This window comes from Malania oleifera, chromosome 3 (assembly GCF_029873635.1).
Source record: "Malania oleifera isolate guangnan ecotype guangnan chromosome 3, ASM2987363v1, whole genome shotgun sequence".
NCBI classification, from domain to species: domain Eukaryota; kingdom Viridiplantae; phylum Streptophyta; class Magnoliopsida; order Santalales; family Ximeniaceae; genus Malania; species Malania oleifera.
The window spans coordinates 88,990,814-89,003,930 of NC_080419.1; the positions used below are offsets into that span (position 1 = coordinate 88,990,814).

General features: G+C 33.7%; 1 protein-coding gene and 1 non-coding gene across 3 annotated transcripts; one reads left to right on the forward strand and one right to left on the reverse strand.

Moving 5' to 3' along the window:
* The first annotated feature begins 5,755 nt into the window (after positions 1–5,755).
* LOC131150991 (auxin-responsive protein IAA29-like) lies at positions 5,756–7,985 on the forward strand. 2 transcript variants are annotated; one of them, XM_058102127.1, is made up of 4 exons: positions 5,756–6,272; positions 6,417–6,667; positions 6,763–6,856; positions 7,650–7,985. In XM_058102127.1, the coding sequence occupies exons 1-4, from the start codon at positions 6,043–6,045 to the stop codon at positions 7,699–7,701; spliced, it is 627 nt and encodes a 208-aa protein (XP_057958110.1). In that variant the 5' UTR covers positions 5,756–6,042; the 3' UTR covers positions 7,702–7,985. The 2 variants fall into 2 exon arrangements, with proteins under 2 accessions (XP_057958110.1, XP_057958109.1); XM_058102126.1 differs by having other exon boundaries at positions 5,904–6,272; positions 6,417–7,985.
* Positions 7,986–10,622: 2,637 nt separating this feature from the next.
* On the reverse strand, positions 10,623–10,729 carry LOC131152567 (small nucleolar RNA R71). The gene has a single exon (XR_009136058.1). It is a non-coding gene; the product is annotated as a small nucleolar RNA R71 (small nucleolar RNA).
* Between the last annotated feature and the right edge of the window lie 2,388 nt (positions 10,730–13,117).

Sequence of the window (13,117 nt, forward strand, 5' to 3'; positions counted from 1 at the left end):
TCCTTAACCTTTCTCTGTCATAGTTTGAAGTTTCCTATTCCATCGAACTTAACAACATCGAATTTTGCAGAAGAAATTCCAAAAGCCATTATAACCTAATGCTCTAATACAAATTTGTTGTGCAAATTAATGTGTAGCGGAAACAAATGATTTTATAACGTAGCAACCAACAGTGAAATATATAGAAAAACACAATCCCGCAGATTATACGAAAGCAATAAAACAATGACATGAATAATTACGTGGTTCGGCAATGCTTAAATCCACAGGAGCAAACGACAATGATTTTTCACTATCTTCTATCCAAATAAATATGGATTACAACATACAAAATGTATATATAACCCTGCAGAGGTTTTTCCCCCAAAACCCAACCTATACAACTTCCCAATTCAAAATTCGAAAACTAACGTTGAGTAACCGAGGAAAACCATCAATGGTTTCAGACATACCATCGACGGTTTGATGTCGAGACCAAACAGTTGATGTAACACTACAAAATAGTTTATTGTTTCTTCTGAACCTGACAAAACTGTCAACGGTTTCAGGGAAACCATTAACCATTTACTCCTGCAAACCAACTTCTCTGTTTTCTACCATGTTTTTCTCTTTTACATGCATTCCACTTAACAGATGAGTCACATATTAAAACAATCCCACATCTAGACCCTATTCAAATCCATCTACTAGACCTATATGATCCTTATTGGCTTCTAATCACGCACTTGATCCTCCAATTATTAGCATGTTAAGAAGATTAACTTCACACCTCGATTTTATGATGTCACTTGCCTAGAGTTATGAACCGTTAGCTTTGATACCACTTGTTAGTATCGAAGAAGTCCATGAGTGAGCTTAATACTTATAGGTGACCACCAATTTGACCCAAAAACTTAAACTTATCGAGTCTTAGGCCTAACTATATATATATATAAGCACACATCTTCCATTTTTTAATTTATTTTTTAATGTGGGACAAACACACAAATGAAATTTTCAATAATAAGTGACTTATAATTGTAGTTCTTATGCCGGCATCAAGTAAGTGATTCGCCTCTTTTACCATATGCTTAGGTAATTATTATATTCAAACAATTATTTCCATATCCCATGAGGTGCACAAAAATGACATAAACACTTTCATATAAAATAAAAGTTTAATAAGTGATAAATAATGTGTGACCAAGAGTAATACACATACACACACATGCACACTCTTCCATGTGTGATGTTGAATTTTGAACCAAATTGCAGAAGAAGTATACACGACACTTACCAAACACATGATATATGCTGTTGGTTGCTTCGTAGGACATGTAGCTAGAGGATCATATATCATCATCATCATCATCATCATATCTCTCTCTCTCTCTCTCTCATATTTCATTGGAAGGGGTGTTGAACAAAAATCCGACAGAAAGAATCGTAATTATTTAAATCAAAAGGAAGCTGAGCCTAATAATTAAGAATCTCTCTAATAGTTTATATATATATTAAGTGAGATCAATGCATGCAAGCATGCATGATGGGTGAGTATATGAGAATGTTTTAATTCCCGTGGGAAAGGAAAGGAAAGGAATGGAACGGAATAGATTTAATTTGACTGTGGGGGAGGCGTCGTGTTTGAAAGAATGGGCGCATCATCATGCGTTTCAGCGCAGCCTATCCACTCTTTTTGACGCCCTCACCCAAAATTTGACCAATGAACTATTATTCTCTTAATAATTAACCCAAAAAAGGCACTTTTAATCTCTATTGAAATATTTTCTTCACTCATTTTCTCCTTAACTTTTTAATAAATATGTTATACTCACGATTCACAGGTAACTAGCTAGCTAATTTTACTAATTAAATTCATTTTAATTTAAAAAAAAATTAATAACTTCTTATTAATTATCTTCTCAACTTCAATTTGCATATCTTCTAAAAAATATTTAAATTGTTCGTATTTTAAAAGGTATTTATTTATATAAATATCTTTCAAGATATATATATATATTAGATTACCGCTTTATCTAAAACTTTAAGCTGTTAAGTTGTCGACCAACAATGTATATCAAACTTTAACACTCCCTCGCACGTGCAGCCCGATAGCATGTAGAGAGATGAACCACATGATAAATAGCACCCATAATAAGGAATGCAATATTTTTTATTTTAAATTGTGAACAATTAGACTAGAACCTAGGACCTCCTGGTAACCCCGCTTTGATACCAGTGTTGGGTGGTCTTGGGCATTTTCAACCTCAAAAGTTAGCTCATGGGGTAAGACTTTCTCTCACACTTAATAACTGACCACCAAGCCCATGCCGCAACCGATGTGGGACAAACCTCAACAATCTCCCCCTCACATATCGGGCTCCAAACTCCTCATGAATTGGGATCGGGCTCCAAATTCCGCACGAATTGGACTCACCAAACTGGTAGCACCACATGCCCAACATCCTAGGGAGAAACCATGGGCTTTTGGGCTGCAACATTCATATGCAGCACCAATAGGTTACCAAGTAAGCTGGTAACCATGTTAGAGAACACATCCTCAAAATTTAAGTATTAAGGAGGAGAGAGAGTTAAGAAGATCTTATAATGACTTTGGAACTACTTACAGAGACGATGTGAGACTGGACAAACATTAATACTCCCCCTCGAGCCCATGGGGAAAAATGAGGCAACGAGAACCCATGAGAGAAAATGAGGCGAGGAGAAGTTCAACTCACGAAGGAGCTAAGTAGCCTAAGGCCCAGCTCTGATACCATGTTAGATTACCACTTTATCTAAAAGTTTAAATTGTTAGATTGTGAGCCAACACTTTATATCTAGATTTAAAAATATATATATATATATATATATATATATATATATATATATATATATATATATATATATTCATAAAGTGCAATATCTCTATGACCTAACATATAGAATTTCTCAACATTATTTTAACAAGCACTAATACCAACACGAGATACATATACTTTCATGATACTGAAGCAACTATATGACATTAATATACATATATATATATATATATATATATATATGTATATTAATGTTATATATATATATATATATCACTTATAAGTATCTTTTATGCACAATTTACAAACTACACTTAAATAATCATCAAATACATTTATATTAATCAGAGAATATTTATTAAAAAGAAATTAAGAGTGGAGGTAATTTTGGAAGACTAAGAGGTCCAATAATACTCTTCCCACAGCCTTCTAAAGATTCTAATGTTTCCTAGACAATACCAAATATCAACTACACGTATTGTATAGAGCCGATATCATTTTTAAAATAGTAATTATCTTATGACTCGTTAAACACGAACAAATATTTTGGCATAATAAAAATATCAAAAGGAGTGGCACTTTCATTGCTCATAGCCCAAATAAATGAATTTAAATTGGGAATGGAAACGAGAAAAACATTTGGAATGACTGCACCACGTTTTTTGACAAGAAATGGAAAATGACATAAAGAAAATAATGTTAATTAGAAGCTAGATAGTCAGTCGACTGTAGGTGACTAATTTGTGGTTGGGTAAAATAGTACACATGTTACCTTAACTCGTTCAACAGTACCCCTGTTCCCCTTTATTAAGTAAGACTTTCGGTCATTGTACCATTGTGTTATGCATTTGTTCTTTAATTATCATAAGCACGCATGGTTTACATTACTTTGTTCCCCCATGCTACCCTACAAATTTAAGTACGGCTTTCATTATAGTAAGTTGTCCCAATTCCAATTCAATGCTCCCAACAGCTACCTTCTTGATTAGACACATGAATAGGTCTTGCCATTTTTTTGTAAGACACCTTAATAATTGAAGCTGAGAATTTTTATAATGAATGCTTTGAGTTCAAACACGAAAAAAATGACTTTATTATTTTCTATTGTAAAGTGAAGGTAGAACATGGACTTTTAATGAATTTAAAAAGATTAAAAAAAAAAAAAGATTTGCACTTATATTGGTGCCATTGGTCTCCATTTATTTTGATAAAACTAGAGCAAAAAGAAGCGAGAAGAAAATAAAGAATAAAAGATAATAAAGAATGAGTTGCTATTGATGTGTGTTCAATATATGTACAATCTCATATTTATACAATGAACTGGGAAACATGTAATTAAAAGAAAATCAATTTGTATGCTCATTTCCAAATTTGAAATGATCTGCCGACTTTTCTATTTAGGAAAGCTTACGTGATTTTAGTCGTGCTTTGGTTCCTTCACTTTTGCCGTGGAGTACGACATTCCTCAACATATTAGTTAAAAATATTTTCAGGATCCAAATTCTAGGTATCAATCATTTTTAAAAAAAAAAAAATTTAAATAGATTTGTTTGGTATAGAAGAATGTAATGGATTAACCTTTGTCCATAGGCTGCTTTTATACATAATCACAATAAAATGTTTTATTTCATTCTTGTACACCGAACATAGGATAATTATATATGTATTTACTCATTATCTTGACACAATGCATGTTTGCAATACTCGGTGGGTTCGTGTTTTATCTACTTTGCAAACTTCTCCCGAGTTTTTTTGTCGGGGTGTCTTAAAGACATTAAAATTTAGGACAAGGGAAATTCATCTTTACTAAAGTTTCACAAAAAAGATGTCAACCTCGATCTCAACCATTCCCAAGACTTCAAAAGTATTACAAATTTTATCTAAAGTTTGGCAAAAACTTTAAAAAATTTATGAGTCTCCCCTTACATTTGATTTTTCTTGGGACGCTAACCTATATTCCATGTCAATTAATTTACCATCGAGTCTAGGATGGGAGTGTAATTAAGTATTTGAAAAATTAAATATCAAGACAAGTTTATTAAAATTTTCAAATGTTAAGGAAGGTTGTCCGCATCCTTTTACCAAACTTTAAGATAGATCCATATATTTTTATATATAAATTTGGACAAAGTATAATATAAAATCACATTAAAATCAGTGTTTCGAAGGATGCATCTTGTATTGCATTTTATGTAAATCTACCAAAATTCACATCTAAGATATAATTTCCAAGATTCCAAACATTGGGTAAATTTTGTTTACACCTATATATTTAAATTCGAGACTTAAAATTTATGGTTCCAAACATTGTTTAATGCATTCAATTGACTTGTCCAAATTGACGTTGCAGTATAGATTAAATCTCATTTTTCATGTCTCCGACTCTATCCACTCTTGTAATCATAAATTTGCGCTTAAATACAACTTGAGTTGTACAAAAAACATTTGAATTGATAATAAGTTCAGAACTTGCATGTTCATATCCCCACTACCCACATACACAATTAAGCTTCAAATTTGAATTTACATAAATTGAAATAAAATTCAGCATAATTTTATATTAAATTTTATTTAAATCTACATTAACTCAAAATTAAGATCAAAATTTTTAGTTCTAACATGGGTGAGGTCACACCAAACACCACCGAGGTGTTAAGGTCTAAAACCTCTCCACGCATTCTAACATTAGACACTATTGTTGCAAGCCGTTTTGACTTTTATGATATATGCCATATACTTTAAAGCACTTGGAATTCAGAATTCTATAATTTAAAATATTGAATGTGAAGTTCTGGTAAACAGTGTGGGGGGTGCATAGGGACACAGGAGAGACAAGAGTTGAAGGGTTCAAGTGTTCAACAGTTAGGAGATGTAGCCATTGGGCGAACCCGGTCCACCCCCACGTCCAAATCAATGCCACCCTTTCCACCCACGCACCAAACATCCCTGTCTCTCTTCAACTTCTCTCTCTGACTCTCTCTCTCTCTCTCTCTCTTTACACACACACACACACACACACAGTCTCTCTCTCTCTCTCTCTCTCTCTCTCTCTCTCTCTCTCTCTCTCTCTATATATATATATATATATATATATATGCAACATTTGTAGAGTTTCAAACAGCTTCAGTTCATTCACTTTAAACATAAAAATTTTTGTGTTTTAAGTTCATTCACCGATCGAGTCCTTCTTGTTCTCGTTATATAAATACTTGCTTAATTTCTGCATATATTAATTGACGTATCTATGGAGATTGAGATGAAGATGGAGCTTGAACTGGGTCTCGCCCTTCCAACCCACAATACCGACATTATAAAGAATTACAGTAATAATAATAAGCGTGGGTTTGAGGAGGTCTTTGTGGGGGAGATACAAACGCGGCCTTTGCTGCAGCCGTGGAGCACTCATCGCCAGCCCAACGAGGAAGATGATGATCACAAGAAACAAAAGAAGACAGCCTCTTGCCCCATTTACAAGTGAGCTACCTAGCCCTTAAATTAATTAAGTAATTAATTCTTCACATTATGCTTAGTTACTTCATTCAACTTCTTTGCTTTATATACATATTTATTTGTATATTTCATGATACTTAATTGACTGGTATATATATAATTAAATAGGAACGGTAAAGAGGAGAAAGGAGTGGTGGGGTGGCCGCCCATTAAAGCATGGAGGAAGAGGCAGTTCTTTGGGTTGGGTGATCATCATGTTCAGAAGAAGGGCACTAATGAAGGAGGAGGATCAATTAATAACTCTTCACTGTTTGTGAAGGTGAAGATGGAGGGGGTAGCAACAACAAGGAAGATTGATCTCACCCTCCATCATTCTTATCAAACGCTCACAAGAACCTTGAGCACCATGTTCTCCACATGTAAGCCAATGACTCCCTCTCTCTCTCTCTCTCTCTCTCTCTCTCTCTCTCTCTCCAATCTGTGCGGTGCTGGGATTAAGTTGTGTATTGGACAGATGAGAAGAATGATCACAAAGATGGTGCATGCTATAGACTCATCTATCAAGACAAGGGAGGGAATTGGCTGATTGCAGGAGATGTTCCATGGCAGTATGTACACTCTAGATTGTCTTCTCTCTTTTGGCTAAATTAATTAAAGCCTGTTTGCTGTACAGATCCAGCTAAAGAAAATATATAAATATTTAGGGCTAGAGATCCTTTTTTATATTTTATTTTTTAAAGTTCCAAATTACAATAAAAATTTATGTAGGCAAAGTTAGGAAATAAAAATTCTCAATTTTCTTATATAAATCCTGAAACTAGAAAACAATGCTAGACATTTTAAAACTTATTTTAAAAACTGGAGAGGAACAATAAAATTGAATAGAGTCTGGGTTTTTTCAAGCCTGGTTTTTTATTTTCTTTTAATAATATAATTCTAAATATCGTTTTATTTAGGTGGCAAGTACAATTTAAATTTATATATATATCTTCGATCTAAATTAAGCATAAAAAGTCGGTTGAAAATTAAATGCATCCCTTATAAAATAATTGCATGGAACTATATCCATATACGTACAATAGTCAATGAATTATTAGAATTTGGGAAGACTTCAAATCACTTGCAATGGATATATTCCTCTAATATCTTAAACACCTTTTACTGACTTTGACTTATAAAAATTATTATATGCCAAAAAAGGAATGAACAACAAATCTTACTTTTGAAATCAACTGCAATGATGAAATTTTTACTTGAAGAGAAAATTTCATGATAGACATGTAATAAAAGGGGAGTTTGCTTCAATTGGTACATCAAGAATTACATCGTGTGCGTGCATATGTATGTGTCTATATATTATGCCAGATGATCTAACCCTTCTTGAAAATGGTTATTTTGCAGGAATTTCATGAAGTCTGTACAATGTTTGAAGATAGAAAGGATTGGTGTTTGATTGATTGTTAGGGCTATAGATTGTCTTGTTGGTCAGTCTTTTTTCTTACATACTATCAAATCAATATTCATTAATTTGAATAAGTGATTGTAAACTATGAGTGGAGTGAGGCTACTAAATTAAATCTAGTTAGATAGATAAATTTAGGGAAACTGAAGTAAGGAAATGCTTTAGTATGTATTTGAGATTATATTTTATCTAGAATTTTATTGAATGTATTATCCTGAGTGATTTTATGTATGTAATATAATCATATTTCATAATTGGCAATTAGTGTTTATTTATATTTATTTAGACAAGCTTTTTCCAATGCATCTTACTGCAAGATTCAATCCAATTCATATGCCTTTTACTTGAGCTTCTGCTCTCAAAATATATGTTGATAAATTATTTAAGAGCTCTTACAATGTGCTTTTTGCATGTGCCATGTGCGTGTTGTGAATATATAAGAACCTAAAGTAATGCAGAAACTAATAATAAAATAGTAAAAAGAACAAGATAAGAAATTAACGAGGTTCAGTATAAAATTACCTACGTTCTTGGGCGCCGAAGATCAATCCACTACTTTTTGAAGAAGTACAACTTTGAGGTGTGTTTGACCACTGGAGAGTTGAGCTTTTTATATAGCTTCAATCTCAAGTCCAAAAAACACTTCTCTCCAATGTGGGACAAATAATACAAAAAATTCAAAACAACTTTTTATACCAATGTGAGACAAAAAACAACAAATCTCCACCTTGACGATAAATTCAACAAATTTTTCAATCACCGACATTTTCTGGAGTTCCACATCATCGGCGCCTTCCAAAAATATTCAAACTTGCAGGATATTGATCAGATTCAAACAATGTTTGACCTTGATTGTTGTCACAATCTTAGTTGACATATCTGTGGGATTTTCAGTTGTAGCAATCTTCTGAAGAAGTATATTGCCTCCATCAATAATATCCCGCATAAAATGAAATCGAACGTCGATGTGCTTCGTTCATGCATGATAGATTTGGTTCTTTGCCAAATGAATAGCACTTTGACTATCACAAAACACAACAATGTGCTTCTAAACAACTCTCAAATTTTTAAGTAAACCCTGCAACCATATAACTTCCTTAAAAGCCTCTGAAACTGTCATGTACTCTGTTTGTGTTGTAGATAAGACAATGGTAGACTGTAAGGTAGACCTCCAACTCACTGGATCATTAGCAAATGTAAAAACATATCCAGTAGTTGATCGACGTTTATCCAGATCACCTGCAAAATCATAATCCACATATTCAACAACACATTGATTAATAGTAGTATTTTTCTCAAATACTATACCAACATCAATCGTATTCATAATATATCTCAAAATCCATTTCACAACTTGCCAATGTCCTTTACCTAGATCATGCATATACCTGCTAGAAAAAATAACATCTTTTCGAGAACAGAAAAGCAGCAAGTGACGGCGGTGCTCGGGCTGTTCGTGGCCCGCGACGGCAGTGTTGTGGGTGTCATTTTGTCTTCTGCTCTCCAAATAAAAGAAAGCATGGTGAAAACATTTATGTTTTATTTAATTTTCGACGTGAACCAATTTTTGTATTCTAGGAAAATGATGTAGCCCAGTTTTAAACTATGTTTGCTCTTCGATGCTAATCTGAAGTAGTTTTCTTTAATGTTTGTCTGAGTTATTCTGCGCTTAATGCTTTTAATTAACTGGCCATTAATTAGATGATGTTGGTCTTGTGATTTTCTATCGAAAGGTGGAATTATAAGATAAATCTAGGATAATTTAGTGTAAATGAATATAGAGATCGAAAGACTTGTATGAACTTACGTAGTATTAAAAAAAATCTATGGTCTTATTGTGTTCTTGCATTATTAATTTGCATATTCTTATGTTAAATAATAAACAAGAATAGGTTCTGATTGACTATCTAAAGAGGCTTTTGGAAAAATTGGAGATTTGCTAACAAACAGAAAAAACGAAGTTGATTTAGTTAGATGAGTAAAGCATGGTGAGAAACTAGGTGAAATTGATTTCCTAGAAGTTTTCACCCTCATTAATTTGATACGTGGCAACTAGTTTTATTTTCCCTTGAATAGTTTATTTAAAGTAGCCTTATTTCAATTTCGCATTCTAAAATTATTAATCCTCCTAAATAAAATCAAGATTAGTATAATTTTGGCACTTGATAAAATTAAGACATCAATCCCTGAGGACGACACTCTTCACATCACTATATTATAAAATTACGATATTGTGCACTTGTAGTTTTGCACCGATCAAGTTTTTGGTGCCATTGTTGGGATTGAGGTTTTTTTTTTTTGCCCATATCGATACAAAGTAATTATGGTTTTAATTTGGAATTTTATTTTAATATTTTTTATTATTTTATTGCTTTTCTTTTTATTTTATTTTTTTATCTTCCTTATTTTAAGGTGTGATTTTTATGTTGAATGTGCCATGCTAGAACCCGTGCCATTATTCCTTTGATCCAGAGATTGAAAGAACTCTTAGAGCACTAAAGAAAAAGAGGGTACTAGCCATAGAGAACGGACAAGATAATGTGCAGCCACACACCTTGAAGGATTATATACGACTAGTTGTGAATGACAACTATTCGGGTATCAAGCGCCAGCCTATTAATGCCTACAATTTTGAGCTCAAACCTGCATTAATCAACATGGTGCAGCAAGCCTAATTTAGTGGATCACCACTCAATGATCCCAGTATCCATCTAGCGATGTTTTTGGAGATTTGTGACACTGTAAAGGTCAATGGTGTTACTGAAGACACCATTATACTGAGATTGTTCCCTTTTTCTTTGAGGGACAAAGTAAGAGGTTGGATACAATCTCTACAACCGGGAAGTATCACTAGTTGGCAGGACATGGCAGAAAAATTTCTGACTAAATTCTTTCCACCTGCAAAAACAGCTCAACTCAGGAGTGAGATTGGTCAATTCAAGCAACATGATTTTGAATCACTCTATGAAGCATGGGAAAGGTATAAAGATTTGATTCGACGCTGCCCACAATATGGACTACCGGATTGGTTGCAGATTTAGATGTTCTATAATGGGTTAAATGGGCAAACTCAGAGTTTAGTTGATGCTGCGTCTGGGGGAACTTTGATGTCAAAGACACTTAAGGGTGGTACTGCTCTTTTGGAAGAAATGACCTTAAATAACTATTAATGGCCAACTGAAAGAACTATGGCTAAGAAAGTTGCTAGAATTCATAAATTGGAGCTGTTTGCTGCACTTTCAGCTCAAGTTGCTTCTCTGTTTCATTAGATTTCAGCTTTGATAGCCCAAAGGATACCACAAAGTACAAAATATGTGCTAACTATAAGTAGGACAGATCTAAGCAATGGATCGAGTCAAGAACAGGTTCAATACATCAACAATCAGAACTACGATTATCGTGGTGATCCTTTGCCACAATATTACCATCCAGGGCTTCAAAATCATAAGAATTTGTCTTATGGAAATACATGGAATATGCTGCAACCTTCTTTAGGAATTGATAGTCATCAAGGTGAGAAGAAGATGTCACTTGAGGATGCCATGATATCATTTGTTGAGGAGACAAAAGTAAGGTTTAAAAAGATTGATTCGTGGCTGGATAACATTGAGACTCATTGTAGCATTATGGGAGCCACTATGAAGAATCTTGAAATGCAAATCGGGCAACTGGCCACGACCATAAATACGCAACAGAGAGGAACTTTTCCTAGCAACACAGAAGTGAATCCTAAGGAACAATGCAAGGCCATCACACTTAGGAGTGGAAGAAAAATTGAAAAATCACCATCAAAGGAAACCATGTCCACACCTATAGCTGAAAATAATGGCCAAAGCAAGAATAAAGTGGAAGAAGAGGAGATTGGGGATGATACACCAGGAGAGACTAACACAACACCAAAAATTTCATTTCCTGACAATCCTCCTATTCTCTCTACTCCACTTCCTTATCCTCAACACTTTCAAAAAAAAAAATTAGATAAGCAATTTTCAAAGTTTTGGATATTTTTAAGAAATTTCATATAAACATTTTCTTTTGTAGATGTCCTAGAACAAATTCCAAACTATGTCAAATTCTTGAAGGACATCATTTCAAAGAAAAGAAAATTGGAGGAGTTCGAAACAGTGAAGCTTACCGAGGAGTGTAGTGCTATTCTTCAAAATAAATTGCCTCAAAAATTAAAAGATCCATGGAGTTTTACTTTGCTTTGCACTATTGGAAATTCATTTTTTGATAAAGTTTTATGTGATCTTGGTGCTAGCATTAATCTTATGCCACTCTTTGTTTGTTAGAAATTGAGACTTGGAGAAATGAAACAAACAACCATTTCTTTGCAACTAGTAGACCGATCCATCAAATATCCACGTGGAATCATAGAAGACGTATTGGTAAAGATGGATAAATTTATTTTCCCTGCTAATTTTGTGGTATGAGATATGGAGGAAGACCAAGAAGTTGTACTAATTCTTGGCAGACCTATATCTCTAGAGTTGAAGCAATTCCTTGAGCATCTTCGCTAAGCGTTTTCAGGTGATGTGTATGAAAATGCAAAAATCTACAAAGAGCGGATGAAGAAGTGGCATGACAAACAGATTCTTAGGCATGAGTTTGCTCCAGGACAATAGATTCTTTTCTTCAACTCAAGATTAAAATTCTTCCAAGGTAAGTTGAGGTCAAGATGGATAGGTCCTTATACAATTGACATAGTTTTCTCTTTTGGAGCAATATACTTGAAGGATGAGATGGGGAATATATTCAAAATTAATGGTCAGAGATTGAAGCACTACTATGGAGAAAAAATGGAGAGGAACTGTGCATTTATTCCTCTTGGAGATCCTGGTTGATGAAGATTGAAAAATCTGACAAGAGACGTTAAAACAAGCGCTTATGGGAGACAATCCAAAGAGTTTTTCTTTTGTTTATTTCTTTTATCTTTATTATTTTATCTATTTATATATTCACTTTTGAATAATTTAGACTTTTATGTAGGTTTATTTGGCACGAGTACAAAGCTGAAAATTTAATTCCTTGACGAATTCACCAAGAAACTAGGGAAGCTCCTTTCTTTTCTTCAATCTTTCTCATCTTTGAATAACATTGAAAAAAAAATGTGAATATGGATGATTAGGCCATGAGCGACACTACTTATGCCCTTCACATACTTGCATATAACTTAGGAGTATACACTTGGGTCATCTATGTGTAGTTTTTCTTTATACGGCTGAACTAGAAATTGTAACTCATTGAAGGTTGATTGGTAGTTTAATTGTGTTAATCTGGCTATATAAACTCTTGTATATATATGGTATCTCTTGAGGCTAAAAAAAATACACGTTCACGTGACTTGTAGCACTTAGGATTCCTTGTGAACACTAAGAGTGTAACGCCCCGAACCCTTAAACCCGGG